General features: G+C 37.0%; 1 protein-coding gene across 3 annotated transcripts in view; it reads left to right on the forward strand.

Moving 5' to 3' along the window:
• Positions 1 to 23,337, forward strand: part of DYNC2H1 (dynein cytoplasmic 2 heavy chain 1) — a 305,024-nt gene that overhangs the window by 168,116 nt on the left and 113,571 nt on the right. For all 3 annotated transcript variants that reach the window (XM_059707923.1, XM_059707921.1, XM_059707922.1), the window contains 6 exons: positions 4,032 to 4,121; positions 11,078 to 11,143; positions 13,095 to 13,145; positions 14,556 to 14,633; positions 20,538 to 20,669; positions 21,675 to 21,747. In XM_059707923.1, coding sequence (XP_059563906.1) covers positions 4,032 to 4,121; positions 11,078 to 11,143; positions 13,095 to 13,145; positions 14,556 to 14,633; positions 20,538 to 20,669; positions 21,675 to 21,747 — 490 coding nt within the window. The remainder of the gene's footprint in view (positions 1 to 4,031; positions 4,122 to 11,077; positions 11,144 to 13,094; positions 13,146 to 14,555; positions 14,634 to 20,537; positions 20,670 to 21,674; positions 21,748 to 23,337) is intronic.

Genomic DNA, 23,337 nt, shown 5'->3' on the forward strand with positions numbered 1-23,337 from the left:
ATTGACATAATGATTTATGTTAATGATTTATGTTCTTAGTATAAAACAAAAACTAAAGACAAACATTAAAAAACCCCACACAACCCAGTGCGTGCCTCACTCAGGCCACAGGAGAGGTCTGACTGCGACCCACAGCAACCTGCGGCCACTCCACCATGACCCCTGGAACAGTCCTGGGGCTACCTGGAGTAACCCAGCACACGCCTCATCCCGGATCACAGGAGAGTTTGGATTGTGTGACCCAGAGCAACTGGCCTCAGCTCCACACTGGGCCCTGGGAGGGGTGACCTGGAGTAACCCAGCACGTGCCTCAGTCAGGGACACAGGAGAGCGCTGACTGTGTAACCCAGAGCAACCTGCTCCTGCTCCACCCCAGGCACAGGGACTTGCTCCCAGGGCAACCTGGAGTAATGCAGTGTGCAACCTAATCCAGGCCACAGGAGAGCTCTGATTTTGTGACCCAGAGCAACCATCATAGGCTCCACCCCAAACCCCGGAACAGGCCTGCTGGGGCTACCCAGAGCAATCCAGTATGCACCCCTCTCTGGACCACAGGAGAGCACTTCCAGGGCAATGCAGAGCAACCCGGTGTGCCAAGCTAGGGGCCACAGGACTGTGCTGCAAGTGCACAGCCAGAGGGACCCAAGGTGCCACCCTGCTATGGGTGGCAGACCTGCAAGACAAATGCATGCCAAAGGGCTCTGGGTCCTCACAGGGATTTGCACACCAGAGGAACTGTGTATGCGCCCCCACCACCCTGAGCACCTGAAGTGGGTGGGCAACTGAGGGACCAGATCTGTGGGAGATGGGAGTACACCTCAGAGCAGAGACAATAAATGTGTGAGATTCAAGGCAGAGCCAGCCTCTGGGATAATGATTTCTGGACCATTGGACTGATAGGGACTTCAACTCTTAAACTCCAAGCAAGGTGCCCAGGGCCATAAAGAGACAGCAAAAATGGGAAGACAAAGAAGGAAAGAAAAGGAGGAATCGCCACAAATGGGGGAAGGGCTAAATGAAATGGAGGCAAGCAATATGTCAGAACGAATTCAGAGTAATTGTTATAAAGATGCTCAACCATCTGGATGAGAAATTCACCAACAAATGTAAGAATCAAGAGAAATGAAGAATATAGCAACAATAAAAAAACACAATGGAAAGTTTCAACAGTAGACTAGAAGTGGAGGACCAAATAAGCAAGTTAGAAGACAGCATAGAAAAATCACCCAATCTGAACAGCAATTGGAAAAAAAATTAAAAAGCAGGAAGAGAGCTTAAGGGAGCTTTGGGACAACATGAAACAAAGAAACACGTGCATCATAGGGTTGCCAGAAGGTCAAAAAGAGGAGTAAGGAATAGAAAGCCTATTTGAAGAAATAATGATAGAAAACTTCCCTGATTTAGGGAAGAAAAAAATCACACAAGCACAGAGAGTCCTAAACAAGAAGAACCAAAAAGACCCACACCAGGACATGTTGTAATTACAATTGCAAATGTTAATGACAAAGAAAGAATCTTAAGGGCTGCAAGAGAGGCAGAAAGTTACTTATAAGGGATCTCTCATTAGATTACCAAATAATTTCTCAACAGAAACACATCAGGCCAGAAGGGAATAGAATGAAGTCTACAAAGTGATGCAAAGCAAGGTACTGAATCCAAAAATACTCTATGCAGTAAAGCTATCAAAATTGAAGGTGAAATCAGGATCTTCTTAGAAAAAAAAAAAAGGCTAAGGGAGTTTACCACTAAGCCAGCAATGCAAGAAATGCTAAAAGGACTGTTGTAAAAAGAAGAAATAGAAAAGGAAGAAGGAACACAGGAATAAAGAAGAAAAATGGTAACAAACAAGTGCTATCAATAATAACCTTAAATGTAAATAGATTAAAAGCTCCAATCAAAATACACTGGGTGGCTGAATGGATAAGGAATCATGACCCATATACATGCTGTCTACAAAAGACACACCTCAGAACAAAGGACTCACAGAGACTGAAAGTGAAAGGATGGAAAAAATTTTTGCAGGCAAACGGATATATATATATAAAAAAGCTGGGGTAGCAATACTTATATCTGATAAAATATACCTCAAAGTGAAGGCCATAAAAAGGGATAAGGAAGGCCACTTCATAATAAAAGGATCAATACAATTAGAGGATATAACTCTGGTAAACATATATACACCCAATACAGGAGCACCCAAATACGTAAGAAAACTTCTGGAAGATATCAAGGGTGAGAATGACAGCAATACAGTTATAGTGGTGGAATTTCATACCCCATTGACACCACTGGATACATCCTCTAGACCAGCAGTTCTCAACCTGTGGGTTGTGAACAATGAAAATACATTCTGCATATCAGATATTTACATTACAATTCATAACAGTAGCAACATTACAGTTATGAAGTAGCAACGAAAATAATTTTATGGTTGGGTCACAACATGAGGAACTGTATTTAAAGGGCCAGAAGGTTGAGAACCACTGTGCTAAAGGTGTGTATGAATTTTTGCAGCACCAATATCAAAGTTATTGCTCATTCTATTCAATATGGAGGGAATGTATTTAGATAGTTTAGGTTCTTATATTGAGGACTAGAGGCCCGCTGCATGAAAATTCATGCACTTGGAGGGGGAGGGGGGCGTCCTTCAGCCCGGCCTGCACTCATAATCCAGGACCCCTCGGGTAGGGTCCCTATGCCTGGCCTGAGATCAGGGCCTATTGGGGCTTTCCTTACCCTGGCTGCAGGCAGCTGGCCCCACCCCCGCCACTGCCACTACTTGCCATCTGTGCACTCCCCCCCCCCCCCCCCCCGCCACCAGTGGCCTCCCTCTGCAGGCAACAGGCATGGGTTGGAATGGCTTGGTTGGCCTGGGCCTCCCTCTGCAGGGCAATTGCTGGCCAGACACACACCTGCCACAGAGTTGCCGCCAGGTGGCCTGGGCCTCCCTCTTTCTTTGCTGGGGGGTGGGGCCAGCCCTGCGAGGTGCCGTCTGCCTGCCTGATTGCCCCTAACCACTCACTTGCTTACCTGGTCACCCCTAACCACTCTGCCTGCCTGCCTGATTGCTCTAACCCCTTGCTTGGGGGCAGGGCCAGCCTGCGAGGGGGTGTGGTGGTTCTGGTCTCTCTCTGGTCATTCCACTTATTATGCTTATGGTGGCTGGCCTTTTATTATATAGGATGAGAAAACTCTTTATAGGGTGGTTCTGGTCATACTGTGTTGGGGCTGGATTGGTAAATGATAATATAAATAATGAGATGGTTTTAACACAGACTGATGTAGTATTTTTAATTCCAGTAGGAATCAAAGTGGTATGGTCAAAACTAATTCATACTGTATTATTGATGACTGATTGTAATTTTCATTTATTAGAAGTTTTAACTGTCAAAAATATTCAACTGTGTAAATTTGAAGATCTAAGTGGCTTTAGTAAGTGATTCATGAATTGGAAGCATCCGATCTAGCAAGTAGAAGGGCTCTCTGATGGGTTGTACAAAATGGAAAGTTTTTATAGGAAGAAGGGTGGGGCAAGGACTCTATTAGGAAAAGAAAAGAAAGGATCTTTTAGTCCAGGACATGGCAGGGCTTTTACACGCAGATCGCCTCTTCTTCCTCTGTGGGGCGTGGAAGAAATTATGCCTGCGTGACAGATGACCTTGCTCGTGTTTGACCAAAAGAAAACTGTACCCTGGTTGGTTAAGATTACATTTCCGGTAAAGGTCATAACTGCAATTAGGTCGGGTATTAAATCAAGACTTGGTGTCATAGGTTTTAGCATAAGTGACACCATTTTCGATCTCTGGTTTCTATACATTGAAGAAAAAGATATCAATTTTTATTGTATTAGTATACAAGTTTAATGCACTTAGTTGTTTAGTCCTTTAAGTTTGATTGCCAAAGTTAATTGTTGTTCCAGAATCAGCTTTGACTCTGGAGGGATAATTTATAAGTGTGATTAAACTATGGAACTACCTTTTAAATCTTCATAAATTTTCAAAAATTTTCAGTTTTCAAATTTTAATCTACAGGATTCTGAAAACACAGAACAGCGAATCCAATCTCTGGTCAGCTCATTAAAACAGATGGTATATGAATATGTGTGCCGTTGTCTATTTAAGGTAAGAAATGTTATGTTTTTCACTTATAAAATACTACTGACCCTTAATTTAATAGAGTATTACAGTTAAATTATATAACTGTTTCCCTACAAGGAAGGTTATGCGATTGGCATTTCCGACATTTTCCCAGAATAATATTCATTACTATCTAGACTAGAATGTCTTGCAGCCTTTTGGGATAAATAGGGAGAAAAGTGACAAGTGAAGAAGGTAGAGCAAACACTGGTTAGCTGACTTAGTTCCCGGAATTCCAGTAGCCACTGAAGGAGGAAACGAGGATGGATTATGTAGGTCAGTTTCTAGCTGGGGTTTCTCAGACTCAGCAATATTGACATTTTGAGCCACAGTATTGTTTGTTGGGGACTGTTTTGTGCACTTTAGGATATTTAGCAGCATTCTCCGGCCTCTACCAACTCATGCCAGTAGCACTTCCTTACCTTCTATTGTTATAATAAATATTTCTGAACATTGCCAAATGTCTTTTGGGCTAGGGACAAAATTGTCTCCTATTCCTGGTATTAGGAAGTAAACTAATGCTTGATTCTGAGTTGAGAGAAATTTGTCACAGAAGTCTTCATATTATAAGGTCCTCAGAGGATTATATATTGAAACATTTTAGATATTTTGAATATTATAAAAAACACAAGGGCTTTTTATTTAGAAATTTTAAAAAATATCAGTCTTTGCATATAGCTTAAGATATGTTGAAGAACTTTGTAAGGACAGCTAAGTGAGAAATAGAGTTATTGTGGGCCAATTATATAGGCTTCTTAGAAAATCTGGAAAAATATATAGTTAATATATTCTTTGGAAAGGGATATTAATTTTAATGATTAGAATGATATTGTTGAGGATCTTTATGTGAGACAGAATAAATCCTTCAAAGTGCAAATACATAGATAAAGTTTTTTTTTTATTTTCTTTACTATATATTCTGTTGTATTGCATCTTTTGTTGCAGTAGGTCCTGAAGATCTTCCCATAAGCATAAATATGTTAACCTCAATATATTTAGTGACTCTGTGATATTTCCAAATATGGTTATGTGCTATTTCATGTAACTAATGCTTTATTGGTGGATATTAAATTACTTATTTTTTGAAATTATGAATGACAGTGAAATCCTATGCAGTATATTCATCTTTATATACATGTGTAAGCTGGTATTTCTGTTCAGTAGATTTCTCGATGAAAGTATAATTTCTGGTCCAAGGATAAACACTCTTGAAATTTTGTTGAATGTTATCAAATTGCCTTCTAACAGTTTACCAGTTAATTCTCTCCTCCACAGAGTAAGGAGGCTCTCTCCTTCCCTGTGTCCTAATCAATCCTGCATATTAACCATCTTTTTAATTTTTACCAAGTTGCAATTTGTAAATAAATTTGAAATTCTCTATTATTTGCCATTTTTGTCTTATAAATATCTTATATTTTAAATTCTCTATAATTTGCCATTTTTGTCTGTTTGCCATATTTGTCTTTTATCCTGGCATTTTGAAGAATAAGCTTTGCTTTATAGAACAAGTCTACTTTGTTGTAATTATTGTTTTTATAATTTATTTTTAATCATTGGATTTATTTTTTTTATTTCTATATTATTGAATTGTATGATAGCTTTTTAGTGTGGCTTTAATCTTTTTTATTTATTTATTTTTATTTTTAATTTTTTTTTGAAAATATATTTTATTGATTTTTTACAGAGAGGAAGGGAGAGAGATAGAGAGCTAGAAACATCGATGAGAGAGAAACACCGATCAGCTGCCTCCTGCACATCTCCCACCGGGGATATGCCCGCAACCCAGGCACATGCCCTTGACCGGAATCGAACCTGGGACCCCTCAGTCCGCAGGCCGATGCTCTATCCACTGAGCCAAACCGGTTTCAGCATCTTTTTTATTTTTTAGTGAACATATTAAGACTGCAAAGTTTCATTTTGGTCACTCTCCTAATAATATATTTAATGCTTTTTAAGACCTCTGCACTGAGATAGGCTGTGATTTATGAAAATATTATGGAGCTACGATTATCGTAAGGTGCCCCCAAATATGTTTTGAAAGTAGATATGTTATAAATAAATATTATTCTTGAAAATTTTTAAGCCAAAAGATAATATAATATTTTTATTTATTCCAAAAATTAGTAGCTTTTTTTTGAAAGATGTTTCGTAACTCTTTATTAATAACATAGTTTTGGACCCCAGTTAAACAAAAATTTTAGTAACTTATTAGGAGTTTCTTGTTTGTTTCTAATCTATGTATTTCTATATCGGTTTATATATTCTTATTTTATTTTTAATAATATAAGTATTCCGGATATAATAAGCATTCAATATCGAAATGATTTAAGACACAGGGGTGAGGAACCTTTTTTCTACCAAGGGCCATTTGGATATTTATAACATTATTCATGAGTCACACAAAATTATCAACTTAAAAATCATCCTCATATATTTGGTCAAACATTTAATTTACTCACCCCTAATGCCTGGCAGGGCCAGACCAAATGATTTTGCAGGCCTTATATGGCCCATGGGCCAGACCTTCCCCACCCCTGAATTTTACGATACTAATGACATGTACTGGGGGTTATTTCTTTGAAGTTACTTTAACTTTTAAAAATATGTTTGTTAGGATAAACTCAACATTTTGATGCAATTGGAGTGAGTTTGTAAGGTTTAACATTCTTAACATCTTTAGTACTTAATTGGAATTTTTCAGTGCCTATATTAATACTTCTCTATTGTGAACAGCTAAAACCACTTTTTAAAAAAAGCTATGGTTAATAATTCTTAAGACATGTTTTTAATTGATGATGGAGTGTTTTATAAAACTCACATTTTTATTATGAGCAACATGAAACTTATTAAACATGAATTGAGCAGTCTATAGAGTTTCAGTGGAGAATAAAAAATCAGAAAGCACAGTAATTGTAAAGCAATAAGGTATATTTCTAAGACTTAACAGTATAATATTACTTAGGATAGAACTGATCTCATAGTTTAGTGAAAGCTGTTTGGGTTTTAGCCCTCAGCAGCACATTAAACTGGCTGCCGGAATTTCCTCTGTGCTGATTTTGCTGCTGTGTTGGTGACAGCAGTATGGCAGCAGTGACTCCGAACTGGAGAGAGGCTGGTTATTAGTATTCACATCACACTGAAGTGAAAGCAACTTGACGTGGAATAGAAAATGATTGACTTGTTTTGTAGCAGAAATTTTAGACTTTAATAAAGTAAACCAAATATGGAAAGCTGTCTAGCAATTTCAGTTTAGATTTTTGGCTATGACTTACTTTTTCTTAAAGAGATCAAAAGTGTTTATTTTAGTAACCTAAATATTTTAGACAATTATAGGATAAGTAACATATTTAGTTTCACAAAATTTATGATTATAATAAAACTGTTTATGAGTTAGTACCTTTAACATTTCTTCATCCAAATTTATCATAGAAGTTGTTGGAATGTTAGATAATTTACAACTATATTGGGCTAGAATACAAAAAGGTCAGAAGGAAGGTGGGTAAAGCATATATTCTTACTATTTCCCTTTCCTCATGGAAGTGTTATCTAAGATCTGAAATGTTATACAAAAAATGTTTGGTGAGATATTAATAGAAGTTTTTTTCCCTGAGGTCAGGTGTCTTCCGTGACCAAAAATCAAAGAGAAGGGTAACCACCATTACCCATTTATTGACTACATATTATATGCTTATTTTTGACAGCATTTTGGAGTTTGGCCTCAGTAATCATCAACAATTAGCTCACTAGCTCTGGTAGATAATCAGAGAATCACCGAGTGCCAGAGCCTTGCCTTCTTTCCATTAACACTAGAGACTACATTATTTTTCCTCAGTTCAAAGGAAGAAAGAACTAATTCATTGTCCTCTTATACTGTGTATGAATTTGTATATATACATACATATATATATTTATATATACATATATATGAATATAGTAAAGAATTAACTATATTATTAAGTGATATAATATATACTATCTTAATCATTATTTTTTTACTTTAGATAAAGGGTGCTATTATAATCATTTTAAGTATCCATTAATTTATAAAATAAGCATTATAGTGGCTTATCCAGCTAATCATTGATCTTCTAATATCTAAGAACACTATCCATATCCCTTGCTTTTTATAATATTTTATGTCGAATGGTAGCTACTTCATGCAGATGGTAGTTGGTTGTAACTTTTTTTTTTCTTCCACACCTGACTGATGGCCATCTGCTTCCAGTTTTTATATTTTGAGGATATTTTTTACTCACTGACTCAGTATTGTAAATATGTTTGTTTTTCATTTACTTGCTTAATAGATATCTAGTGAGTATTGCTATGTATATACAAGCATATACAACACATACTTTTATAAAATAATTCTTTTGTATTGTATTATTCAAGACATTCTGTCTTTTCTACAGAGGGGTGATTTTCATGCAGGCAAGGAGATCACTTACTGACAGTATTTACAGGAGGGTCTTTTTTTGTATATACTGTATCTTAATACTTTTATATTTATCTATATCTGTATTTATAATCATAAACGTATATTAGATATAAAGTATTATTTACAGTATGGGAAAGGCCAAATAAAATGTTTAGATTAAAACTTTGAAAGATGGTGCTTCAATAGATTTTTTTTTAAAATATATTTTATTGATTTTTTGCAGAGAGGAGGGGAGAGAGATAGATAGTCAGAAACATCGATGAGAGAGAAACATCGATCAGCTGCCTCCTGCACATCTCCTACTGGGGATGTGCCCGCAACCAAGGTACATGCCCTTGACCGGAATCGAACCTGGGACCTTTCAGTCCGCAGGCCGACACTCTATCCACTGAGCCAAACCGGTTTTGGCAATAGATTTTTTTTTTAAACAAATATTTCCTGTTTTTGTGTGTGTGTGTGTGTGTGTGTGTGTGTGTTTTATAAAAATGATATAAGCTTATTTTAGGAAGTTTAAAAGTATAAACACCTAAGAAAAGAGAAGAAAATAAAAATAGGCTATAATCTCAAAAATAAATCGGTGATAAAAATTTGATATCTATTTTTCCAAAATTTTTGAAGATATCTATAATAATAAAAGCATAATATGCTAATTAGACTGGACAGCCAAATGACCTTCTGGATGTCCTTTTGGACGAAGCTGCAGCAGCAGGGTCGAGGCAGAGGCAGTTAGGGGTGATCAGGCTGGCAGGCGAGCAGTTAGGGGCGATCAGGCAGGCAGGCAGAGTGGTTAGGAGTGATAAGGCAAGCAGGCTAGCAGTTAGGGGTGATCAGGCAGGCAGGCAGAGTGGTTAGGGGCGATCAGGCATGCAGGCGAACAGTTAGGGGTTTTGAGGCAGGCAGAGTAGTTAGGGGTGATAAGGCAAGCAGGCCAGCAGTTAGGGATGATCAGGCAGGCGAGTGGTTAGGGGTGATCAGGCAGGAAGGCAGAGTGGTTAGGGGCAATCAGGCATGCAGGCGAACAGTTAGGGGTTTTGAGGCAGGCAGAGTAGTTAGGGGTGATAAGGCAAGCAGGCTTGCAGTTAGGGTGATCAGGCAGGCAGGCAGAGGGGTTAGGGGCGATCAAGCAGGCAGGCGAGTGGTTAGGGCAATCAGGCAGGCAGGCCAGCAGTTAGGGGTGATTAGGCAGGCAGATGAGTGGTTAGGGGTGATCAGGTAGGCAGGCAGGTGAGCATTAGGGGTGATCAGGCAGGCAGAGTGGTTAGGGGTGATCAGGCAGGCAGGCGAGTGTTTAGGGGCAATTGGGCAGGCAGGCCAGCGGTTAGGAGCCAGCAGTCCCTGATTGTGAGAAGGATCCTGGATTGTGAGAGGGTGCAGGCTGGGCTGAAGGACCCCCAAATTTTGTGCACCGGGCCTCTAGTATATCCATTTATGTTTATTAACAAACTCCCCTCCTTCCACAATATGGGTTATGCTATTTTGATTTGAATATTTTCATGATAGACTTTTGAACATTTAGGTTGTTTCAGTTCTTCCTCCACTGTAAACAATCTTGCAATGAATATTCTTTTTTATAAAAATATATTTTTATTGATTTCAAAGAGGAGGGGAGAGAGAAAGAGAGATAGAAACATCAATGATGAAAGAGAATCACTGATCAGTTGCCTCCCACACACCCCTTACTGGGAATGGAGCCTGCAACCCAGGCATGTGCCCTGACTGGGAATTGAACCATAACCTTCTGATTCATAGGTAAATGCCCAACCACTGAGCAACACTGGCTAGGCTGCAGTGAATATTCTTATTGCTTACCTATGAGTACTTTCATGATCCCTTTGCATGCATTTCTAGGAATAAAATATCTTGATTTAGCAGTATATATATTATTCAGGAGCATTTAAACATACACAATCACAGATTGAAGGTTACTAATGCAAGAATGAAAGGTTTACAAATGATCTCGTTAGTAAAGACTAATTCAGACATCACAATTGGATTTCTACTAGCTAAATAAATCTGTTTTATTTTTTTTCCTTTTTTCTTTTCTTTTCTTTTTTTAAATTGTTTTATTGCTTAAAGTATTACAAAGAGTATTACATACAATTGACAATCCCCTGGCTTCCCCTACCCCCCAGTGTCTTATGTCCATTGGTTATGCTTATATGCATGCATACAAGTCTTTCAGTTGATCTCTTACCCCCCCCCGCCCCCGCCCTCCTGCCCCCCAACCCTCCCTGGCCTTCCTGCTGTAGTTTGACAGTCTGTTTGATCTGTTTTATTTTTAATGAGATGTAAATGATGATTAATCCTTAGCACTTTAAAAATTTTCACACTTTCTCTATCCTCTCCACCCCCAACTTGGAAGTGTTGTTCTATGTAAATGTTATTCTTATATTGATAAAAATATTTTGAAGACAGAATACATATTTTGGAACCAAAATTTAAGGACTGTGCTTTTCCAAAACCACTAATTTAGAAAAAGCAAGATAACATCTGTTATTCCTTTCAGGCTGATCAGTTGATGTTCGCGTTGCATTTTGTCCGGGGCATGCATCCTGAACATTTTCAAGAAAATGTAAGTGAATGGTGAAGGAGGAAATATTATAGTTACATAGAAGTTTGGTAATGTACAGATAGAATAGAAATTACTTTAGGGTAGAAATTATATATCAACCTATTAGTTTTTTTACTAAGTTAGAAATTTAGTGTAAGGTGCTGAAAGTTCTACTCCCCTCTGAGGGGGCCCAATATTCTGAAGTGATGATAAGGCAGAAAAAGAAATGTAAGTAACTTACCCACACTGCACAGATTTTTCTGAACCCACATCCACTTACTCAGGACACCAGAAGTGTTAGCCTTCTTATATTCCTGGTCTAAGCAGTGGAACTGATAAATATAAAAAAACAAAAGGATATGGGTATACTACATTATTTATTCCTAGAGGCCCGTGGCAGGAAGAGATTTGTACAATAGGCCTTCCTTCCCCTGGCTGCTGGCACTGGTTTTCCTCCGGCCCCCAGGACCCAGGCCTTCGCTCTGGCCGCAGCGGAGAAGCCAAGCCTCTTCAGTCTTCAGTTGTCGTCAGTCTTCAGTCTTCGCTTGGGTCTGCATATGCATATTAACCACCATCTTTGTTGGGTTAATTTGCATACACATCCTGATTGGCTGGTGGGCATAGCAGAGTGACACCAATTTGCATGTTTCTCTTTCATTAGTGTAGATCTTTACTGACTTGCTCAGAGACACAGGTGGGAATCAAAGGGTGGGCAGCTCCCTTGTGCCCTAAGGTTTATGTTAATCTTTTAATGTATAATTTATTTTCTTTGTCTATGACTTCATTTCTGGACTGCCATATAATCCCCTCTCAAACTTGAAAAGAACCTCCTTCAAGCTAGAGCTAACTAATCTACCCTGTGTGCTTCTAATATTTAAAAAAATTTGCATTTTTTCATTATGCCATAATCATAAAGTGAGAATCCATTAGTTAGGGAGGGAGAAGGCAACCTTGACCTAATAACCTTTAATTCTACTTGACCAGATTTTAATTATGTTCTGCATTTCCCTCATTAAAGTAGTTAAAAGTTGCAGGCCTATGTTTGATCTTTGTTTCTCTCTACCTCCACATGCTCTGACTTACATATTTCTCTTGAATTTATTAACTTGACTCCTTTTATTTCTACTAGTAACTCTGATGCCTTAATCTCCTGCTGTTAATGTTTTTCACTGTGATCAATATGTTCCACACTTTGTAAGACTTAAATTACCTATTTTTTTCTTTTGCAATGTGAGTAAATTATCTTTGGGAAAGGAGAACATTTTTCTTCGACTCATATTGCAAAATGTTAGGAAGAAGAGTGAGCCGGCTGGGTGAAGGCAGGGAGAATCTTAATTTGGTAGTGTTTCCATATTGCTTTCAAATTTTAATATGTTTTGGCCTTATTTACTGACCAATGTGTAACAAATACGGTAGTTCCCCATTATTATCTGATTGGGGGAACCCAGGGTGAAGACAGATTTTCTTAGAGCACTTGATTTCTTAACAGCTGATCAGTTTTGATTATGAGGATTTAAAAACAAAAGGAATATGACAGTCTTCTCCCTATCTGTTGGAAAAGATAAGTTAACAGAAGAACTTTTTTCTATTTTTACCCAACATACACAATATTTAAACTTTTGGTGCACCTTATTGCTGACTTATTAGTGAGACATGGCCTATAATAGCAAAAATTAATAGGTAGTGACAAATGCTCATTGAACATGAGATTTACATTTTTAGATATTAAGACTCATATAATATAGTTTTTTGTTTTAATTATATTCTAGATTTCATATTAATATATCAATATTCATAATGTTAGTATTGTACTAGAAATATGAAGATGTGAAAGGGTTTTTTTGTTTGATTTTGCTTTTGTTTTACATGTCCTTAGCTGCATTGTAAGCCATCTTACAGGGTTATTAAGAAAATTTTGTTAATTGGTTAGCATTTTTATGTTTTTTGTGTTCCTCATATTTTTATTCAATAGGAATGGGATACGTTTACAGGTGTGGTTGTTGGAGACATGTTGCGGAAAGCTGTAAGTAAAAAATAATAAAATTATTCTACTGTTAGGGAAAATTGTTCTGGCTTAGACTTCATGAAATATAATCTGCTTCAGAGCAGTTTTAAGTTACTGTTGTAATTACTTTAATTAGAGGATTATGTCCTTGTCTCTATTATCCTTCTATAGATGGACCTAAATATATTTTTTTGTCCTTGAAGACAAATTTTTTTAGAATAATATTAATTAAATACTAAGAAATCAATGTAGTTTCTTTTTTTCAGTACATATGTTTTATTCCAAGACTATTTATATAATCCAAAGAAAATCAAATCTTGCATTATGACTAGAAAAATTTTTATATATAACTAAAGTTTAAAAATTACTTTTAAAAACTTTTGTTAACTTTATTCAAATTCAGATTTTTGACTAGTAATTTTCTGTTTGAACATGTAATGGATAATATTATTCTACAAAGGAACATACCTAAACTGTAATGCAAAACCTAGCTTATATCTGAAATGTAAGATGTAATAAAAGTAACATATTATGCCAGTTTCTTATTACTTTTGAGTTTTTTCTAAAGTTTTAAGCACAAGAAAGTGAATGCAACTGTGGATAAAAAAGGGACCACATACTAAACCTGACGAGCTCAGAGTTTTATGATTTTATTTAAGCCAAACTGAATGGCCTGTCCTTACAAACTCAGAGACCTAAAGTAACCACATAGGATGCTCTGAAATTAAAACTTCCTACCTAAAAGCAAGTCATGGTGGGTAGTCCTGTCCTTTACAAAAGTCAGTTTTTACCTTATCTGAGCCTGTCTATTGTCTTTTTGCATCTAAGATAACTCTTGTCAGAGTGATCCCCCTTTTTCCTGACCCCTCAGGGCACGCTCTCCCACCAGAGCAGGAGAGAGACCGCAGAGCTCCTCTCTGTGCTGTAAATGTTCGCTGCTAGCAGCCCTGTGCCTGCCGATGTGAAGGAAGTGTGTGTCTCTCCGTGTACTCTTTATCCAGTCTCAGAGATTGCCCTGCTTTGCTTTCTCCCACCTCCCTAGTCTATCACCAGTGAATGTCATGTAACTCTCCCTAGGTTTCCTCCTTTGATTATAATGTGTAAAATAAACTGCAAACTGCCATTCTCTGGAGCATTTTCTCAGTTCGTTGAGATTTTGCATCCAGGCTGTTGTCGTCTGTTTGGCTTAAATACAATCATAAAAAATCTTACAGGTTTGGACCGTTCTTACATTGACACATTTGTTTAAATGGTTATCTATACCTAGTATAGATTTTTATAATATTGACTTGTAAAATATGTAAAATAAAGAAATAATATATAGAATGAACTGTTAAAAAACAGTGTTTATAAACTTAAGTTAGCTGTTGAATTTTTTTGTCTGAATTTTATCTAATATACCAAGGAAAATAATTACTCTTATTAAAGGACTCTCAACAAAGAATACGTGATCAGCTTCCATCTTGGGTAGATCAGGAAAGAAGCTGGGCAGTGGCAACATTGAAGGTATTTATTTTCTACTATGTTGGATATTTAATTTTTTTTATATTGGAGTTATTTCTGTGTATATTTTATTTGCTACTTAGTCATAGTCAATATTGATATTTCTGTGAATATGACAAAAATCTCTGGGTAAAAGAATATCAAAGAATTATTCTAATTCTTTAACCCATTATTAAACAATTAATTTTCATTTTTCATTCAACATATACATCTTGAGTCTTTACATTGCACAAGGTTCTATGCTGTATACCCATAGAGAATATAAGGATAAATAAATATAAGGTTCTCTAATATGCTAGGTAAAAGCCTAAGCCAGTGGTCGGCAAACTGCAGTCCCTTGAGTGTGGCTCTTCCACAAAATACCACGTGCAGGTGTGCACGTACAGTGCGATTGAAACTTCGTGGCCACACTGAAGGGGCCAAAGAGCTGCATGTGGCTCGCGAACCGTGGTTTGCAGACCAGAGGCCTAAGCGACCATTATGACTGAACGACCGGTCGACTGGTGGACCAGTCGCTGTGATGTGCACTGACAACAAGGGGGCAGATGCTTAACACAGGAGCTTCCCCCGGTGGTCAGTCTGCTCCCACAGCCAACCTCCTGCAGCCGGCCAACCTCCCGCGGTCCCTCCCCCCAGCTGGCCAACCTCCCTTGGTTCCTCTCCCAGGCCTGGCCGCCCTGATTGGGACTGAGCGAGACGTCCCCTATTGGCCCCAATTGCCAGTCAGGCCGAGGGCCCCACCTGTGCATGAATTCGTGCACTGGGCCTCTAGTATATACAATAATTCAGGATCGGTAATGGGATGCTGTATAGTACTTATGTTGAAAATAGTTTGAAATTAACACTTTTGCCGGGAGCCGGTCCATGCTTGCTGTTTCAAGGGACCTGGCATATATGGCATACTGTTCTTAATATGTTTGCTCACCTTCTTGGCACTATGTGTTTTAACTAAGGTCTCTGAGAAAGGTTGTTTTCCCAGGTAGGGATTTTCTCCTGAAGTTAGGGAGGGAATAAAACCTCTTAACTAAGTGCCAGGCGGGTAATTAATCACTTTAACTACGAACAATCATGCTTAAGCTACATAATCTTTACTCCCTGGAATGGAGATAAGAATCGCCCTAACCTTTGTAATAGAGATTGATAGGATTGGAATCAACTGGTATAAATACAGATGTAACAAGACAGAAAAAGACAGAACTTAGAAGTAAGAACCAAGAGAGACAGAACCAAGGCACAGAACCTACACAGAACATTCTCTAGAGACAGAAGAACTTCACTGGAGAGAACATGGCAAAAGATCCTGGACTGAACCTGACTACAGAAATTGGCAAGAGAACCTGACTAGAACCTGGTGACTGAACCTGGCTGGAGAACCTGGACAGAACCTGGCTGGAGAACCTAGCGAGGGAACATGGCTACAGAACCTGGCTGGAGAACCTGGAGAACCTAGCAAGAGAACATGGACACAGAACCTATCTGGAGATCCTAACCAGAACTTCGCTGGAGATCCAGACCAGAGCTTTGCTGGAGATCCAGACCAGAACTTGGCTGGAGATCCTGGCTAGAGATCCTGGCTAGGCTGCTGATCAACTGAACGCTGCCTCCGAGTCTTTCCTTCTTCGCCGACTCCGTCCACACTTTTGGGGACCCCTGGACCCGCTGGGGCTGGACCCCAGCACACTTTCACTTCTATTCATCTTTTATATCTCTCTCATCCTCACTTCTTCTCCATGCTTAAAGTCACGTTTAATTTTGGCTGTCATTATTCAACTTGATTTAGCAATTAGACCCTGCTTCTAATCTCAGACCTCTCCATTTTAGTCTGTCCTTTGTATTTTAGTTTATTTATGGTATGGTTAGTGCCCTATTTAAAACCCTCTAATGGTTTCTTATCACTCATAGGATAAAACTCATAGTTTTCTTGGATAACCTGTAAGATGATACACAATCTAATCTTTACTTGCCTCTTCAGTTTTACTTCTAGTCCATATCTTCAGTGTTTCTTATATTTGCTAGTTTTATTATTCCCTCTCCCTGAAATGCCCTTTGACTGTTTTTACTGTGAAATGTCTATTTATTTTTTAGAACTTATGCAAAGCATTACTTCCTCTGTGACTTTTACCCGATTTCTCCATTGCATCTTTTCTATTGACATATACTGGTATGGTATCTTGAACATTCCCATATCATAGCACCTACCATGATACAAAATGATTTGTCATGTCTGCCTTTCTCCTAGGATCTTTGAGATTAGCATCCTTGCCTTATTAAACTTTATTTCCCTGACTTTAGTGCAAAACCCAAGTCATTTATTCTTTTGTTTATTTAGTGGATACTGACTATATACCAGATGCATGGTTAAATCTTTTAAAATACTTTTTAGATTGGACATATTAAGATTATGAGTAGACAAGCTAATGGCGCATGGATAAGGTAATTTTGCATTGTTCATGTATTCCATAGGATTAAAATATGTATTAACTATTTATAATATGCTCTTTGAGGATGAAGAGTACAGATACATAAAAGTTTTAGTTCCTATTTTGTAGGAGTTTATCACCTACTGTAGGAAACATTTTTTAAAACAATTACAAGAAAATGGAAAAAATAAAAAATAGAATTGGAAGGGAATTCTGGATTTTTGGACAGGACCTTGAACTAGCTCATGTACTCCTAATGGCAAAAGTAATAATAATCAACAGGGTACAGGTAATTATTGCTTGAACAGTTGATCTACTGAGAGGTTACACTTGGTAAAGATTACAAGTTAAATAAATGTTACAATTTATGTAAAGAAATGCAAACCATGTAGGAAAGGGAGCTTTACGTTCAGAAAAGGTTTATAGTATACATTAGTGTTTTCTTGTTATCATTTCAGTTTACAAAACATTTTCAAATGAATTACCTCATTTAATTATCACAAAACCCCTAAAAGGTGGTTATTAACTCTTTTTACAGATGAGAAATGAGCATCAGCAGTAGTAGGTGCTAAATGAATGAAACTAAGGTTTATTTTAAAGTTCATACATATTTTTGAGGACCTATTATGTGCTAAGCATCATGTTAAATACTATAGATGCTTTATCTTATTTTACCATCACAATAACCTAATGAGGAGGTCATAAGTATGTCTGTTTTAGGAAAGAGGAAACTAAGCTGCAGGGAAGTTAAATAGCTGGGAAGTGTTGGAGCTAATTATTTTAATGCAGGCATTCTGACACCAAAGTCCTTGCCTTTAATATCTAGGTTTTCCAAATACAGTGTTCTCTCTCTCTGCTCCCTTCCCTTCCCTCCTCATCTCTTTCTCTCCCCTCCTCCCAGTGTTCAGTGTATTTGGATGGTGAGGATCAGCATGGGGAAGCAAAAGTTCCAAAGCCCAACTCCCATCAGTTCCATCAGTGTTCTTTACAAGCCAAGGTGTTGTTTTTGTGGGTAATAAAAAACACATTTCTCTCAAAATCTATATATATGTTCCCATTCTTGCTTTTCTGCCCCTGATGTTCTTCACAATTATCATAAGAGTACAGCAGCACATAGCAAATACAATAAGAATAGCTAGCATTTAAGGGTGATTATGTTCAAGGCATTTTGCAGAATTTGAAAATGGATTATCATCTCATTTAATACATTCCACAATATAATGAGATAGCCACACTGTATTGTCCTCATTAGACAGATAAGGACACCAAGGCACAAAGTGATATAGTCACTTGCGAATGGTCATTTAGAAGGTAGATTCAGTATTTGAAATTGAGCTTTTTGCTGCAGAGTCTGAGCTTTTTACTACTTTTTTTTTTTAAATCCTCGACCCAGGACATGTTCATTGATGAGAGAGAGAGAGAGAGAGAGAGAGAGAGAGAAAATCATCAATGTGAGAGAGAAATATCTGTTGGTTGTTTCACGTACGTGCTCCAACTAGGGCCCAGGGTTGAACCTGCAACCTAGGTATGTGCCCTGACTGAGAACTGAACCCATCACCTTTTGGTGTATGTATGGGATGATGCTCCAACCAACTGAGCCACCTGGCCTGGGCTCTACCACTATTTCTTACCGCCTTTATTTCATAAATATTTGTTGAATAAAATAAATGGATTCTATATTATATCATTGGTTGTTTTCTTCATTAATCATTTATTTGGTACCTGCTACTATTTACAGAGTGCTGGTGGAATGACAAATAAATATTTTGTAATATAAAAAGACTCTACATTGAATGAAGTTACACTGTAGAGAATAAAACAAATAATTACCTTGTGATGTGGTTGATGCCATAGTAGGCCTGTATCCCTGGTAATTAGACCTGGGGTCTAACATGCAGCTGAGAGCTTGCTAACTGTGTATAATCTTCCTCAGCTTTCTAACCAAATACATGATGATTATACATGTAGCACACATAAATTGGTGGTGGGGCCTTATACAGTAATTGCCAGTAAAGTTAATAGACAGCCATCAAGTTCTATCCTAATAGGCTTAAATCATTTATTGAAAAAATTAAAGTATGCTTAGTTAATTTTCTGCTGTGTAAGTTTAATTTTATTAAGTTACAATAATGAAGTTTAGGCAATAAAACTGATTATTTAGAAATGAATATAGATATTTGGATAAAGCATTTTTAAATGCTTGATTTATGTTTATAGTACATGAAATTTTAATATAAATCTTCCAAATTCACCATCTATACACATTTATATTTCTGACCTTGTAAATCACTTTTGAAAAAGTTTGGAAGAGAGAATACTGTTTGAGGTAGAGGAAATAAATATGTTGAGAAAAATCTCTGATAGATGATATTGTTTAAGCTGAATATTGAATGCTGAGTAGAAATTTAGAACATTTAGAGGCAAAGGAAGCAACATGTTCATGAATAGGGGCAGAAATGAATATAGTTTAAAAAATTTGCTTTGTTAAGGATTTTTATATTGAAATGAAATTTGACATACTTTTATACTTGTGGCATTGCTTAAAATTTGCACTTGTATATGTCAATTACAGTATATCTCAATTTAAAAATCTGCACTTGTTAGAAAAATTTTAAAAAGTTTTTAACTTGCCCTAGCCAGTTTGGCTCAGTGGATAGAGCGTCGGCCTGTGGAATGAAGGGTCCCAGGTTCGATTCTGGCCAAGGGCACATGCCCGGCTTGCTGGCTTGATCACCAGTAGAGGGTGTGCAGGAGTCAGCCGATCAATGATTCTCTCTCATCATTGATGTTTCTACCTCTCTCCCCCCTCCCTTCCTCTCTGAAGTCAATAATATATATATATGAATAATTAAAAAATTTTTAACTTGTATTTATTTATTTATTTATTTATTTATTTATTTATTTATTTATTTATATTTAATCCTCACCTGTGGATATTTTTCCATTGAATTTTAGAGAGAGTGGAAGAGAGAGGGAAATACAGAGAGAAACATCAATGTGAGAGAAACACATTGATTGGTTGCCTCCTGCGTGCACCCTGACCAGGGCCTGGACCAGGGAGGAGCATGCAACCAAGGTCAGTGCCCTTGACTGGAATCGAACCCTGGACCCTTTGGTCCACAGGCTGATGCTCTATCCACTGAGCCAAACTGGTGAGGGCTGCACTTTTTTTTTAATTAAAGCATTCTTTTCTCCACAAAGTGGAGATGGATAGCTACAAATGTTTTTATTGAAAAAAATAAAGATTTTATTAACTTACAAGTATTGATTTAGTACTCTTGGAAATATTTTCTGTAATTTAAGTATGGGTTGCATAAGTCTACCATACTATTTCTGACCTAGAAATGATTAGATAAACTGACATAAAGTAGAAAACAGGTAATGAATATCCATCAATAATTACTTTCCATTTCTTTTCTTAGTAATTCACGTACATACGTACTTATGTTGACTTGTAGCTCACTCTGTGGTTATTCTTATTTTCCAGATTGCTCTCCCCGGTCTTTACCAGTCCCTCTGCTTTGAAGATGCAGATCTGTGGCGTACGTATTATCATCATTCAATGTGTGAGCAAGAGTTTCCATCTGTTCTTGCAAAGAAAGTTTCCTTATTTCAGCAGGTAAGTTATCTAAATGCATTAAAGTATTCAACATTACTCTTGTTCAGAAGCCAAATTCAATAAAAATAAACAAGTGAAAGCTCTGCCTTTGGGTGCCACATCACCCTAACATGGCACATGTGGGAAAGGCCTTTCGGCTTTTGCCATCTTATCTGGATAATGAAATCACTGGCAATATTTCTGAATGTGGTGTTTCCCACTGTAGCTTTTCTTACTCCCTCTGACTCTGACCCAAGGGTGATTTTGCAATAGAGAAAATCACTTACAGAAAGAAATTAAGGTGTAGGCTTTATAGGCTCTCTACTCATTGTGCACGTTCTAGGGAAAATATCTCTTGGCGAGGAATATGGAATTTTTTTTCACGTATTTTAAAATAGAATGATGAAACCTGCTGATAGGTCCCACTCAGTGTTTTGGGGAAGTAAAGGCTAAGAATTGGAAAGCTCTTTAGGAGCTGATACTCTAGAAGTGACCCTTTCAGTTCCTCAAAGTGGTTCTGTCCCTTTTGTATCCCCTTGGTGAATCCTATTTTACCAAATATGTTTAAAAATACAAAAAGAAAAAAAATACACCTTTATTAGAAAATGTATATATGATTCAGCATAAAAATGGTGATTAAAAACTTTAGGCAAGATTTTTGGGCCTCTGTTCTGCTGTCATCAGAAGTACCTTACCTGGAGTACCTTATTTTCACCTGGCATTTGGCTTTTTGTTATTAGATCCCGAAGAAGCAAATAACCCTATCCTATGATCATTACTTGCTGATGTTTACTTCTGGTGACAGGTTTGAGAAAATAATGGATTTTTGTAATATTTTGCCTATAATGATGGGCCTTAGTATAAACCTATTGTGACAGTTTGAGGGGTAGTAAATAATATACAACAGTGATAAGTATTCACATATTTTAGTAAACATTTGTTGAATTAATTGACCTCACGGTTATTTAGTTAGGAAAGCCATTTTAGGAACTTTATTACTTAAAATGCCTTGACCTTTGCTTTCAGGTCCTGGTGGTGCAGGCCCTCAGGCCCGACAGGCTGCAGAGTGCCATGGCTCTGTTCGTATGCAGGACTCTGGGTAAGGGTTTTGCTTTTCCAGAATTAGACCACTGACCGAGTCTTTCGTGTTTAACCTACAGGTTAATTCCTGCTGACCTTAGTTTAGCAGATTATCGGCATTATTTTCTTCATTCTACTTATTTTACAATCTCCACCTGGCTTAAAAAATAATTTCTGTGTTGGATCTGACCATATTTAATGTGTATCAGGTTTAATGCATAATTGACATCCTATATGTAGTTAAGTTTTTAAAATTGTTTTCTTATGAAAGCACAGTAGACATTTAGACATATGTCCAAGATTAGTAATTTAAAGCAGGGAACCAAATGTTTGATTTTAGACAAAGTAAAACATATAGATACCATAGGCTTAGGAAAAGAAGCCTTCTAAATGAGTTATTTTAATTCTGTTTAAAAAACAAAAAATGAAAATTTATATATCTTTCAGATTATAAACAAAATGTTCAATACATTTTTAAAGTCTTTCAGATCATCTTACCTGTAGAATTAAAAGTGGTTACTCATTTGGAAATAATAAACTATATCATGTTTCCATTTATGCAATAAATTTTGGAAAAACTATGTTAAGGAAAGATTATGAAAAGTATTTTAATTGAAGTGTAGAGTCATCCAAGAATAATGGATTTTTATTATTCTAAACTGCGGAGGTTGTAGAACTATGTTAGAAATGAAAAGTCTGGCACAGTTAAAATAGTGTGCTGATAATTTTTCTAGATCTTTCATTTCAATTTAATTTTGTATATACGTATATGAAATTTTATATAGAAACTATTTTATAAATATATTCCAATCAAGTAAGCCTAACATTTGAGATTATATATATATATCTGATTTTCTCATATAAAGAAGTTTAGCCCTGGTCGGTTTGGCTCAGTGGATGGAGCATTGGCCTGTGGACTGAGGGGTCACAGGTTTGATTCCCAGTCAGGGCACATGCCCAGTTTGCAGGCTTGATCCCCAGTAGGGGGCGTGCAGGAGGCAGTCGATCAATGATACTCTCTCATCATTGATGTTTCCATCTCTCTCCCTCTCCCTTCCTCTCTCTGAAATCAATAAAAATATATTTAAAAAAAGAAGTTTAGTGCAGAGTTTTCTGAAATTAAAAAAAATATACTGGGCCCTAGGCTTATCACTGTAAAACTTTACAGTATTGAATAATCATTTTTGTTAGTTAATAAAGCTGCTATAATTGATTATATCTGGATATTATTTTGAGAAATTTTCTCTTATCTTCAGATGATCAGTTTTACTCTAGTGAACACACACTTTCATTTAAACATGAATGTTGTTCATAATGATAATAATCACAGTTAAACTTAAATAGCTCTTACTGTATGCCAGGTACTAGTCTAAGTGCTATACATGTGTCAGCTATTTTAATCCTCACAGCAATCCTAGAAGGGGCTCTTTTTATATCCATTTAAAGATGAGGATACAAGATCACATAGCTAATAAATGACAGTACTCAAACCCAGCTCCAAAGCCTGTGTTCTTATTAAATACTGAATGAGTAATATTTATTCTCAGTGTAGAGGAATGTTGCTGGTGGGTACTAATATAAAACAGTCTCGTTAAACCTTAAAGTTATT

This window comes from Myotis daubentonii, chromosome 9 (genome assembly GCF_963259705.1).
Source record: "Myotis daubentonii chromosome 9, mMyoDau2.1, whole genome shotgun sequence".
Lineage (NCBI taxonomy): Eukaryota > Metazoa > Chordata > Mammalia > Chiroptera > Vespertilionidae > Myotis > Myotis daubentonii.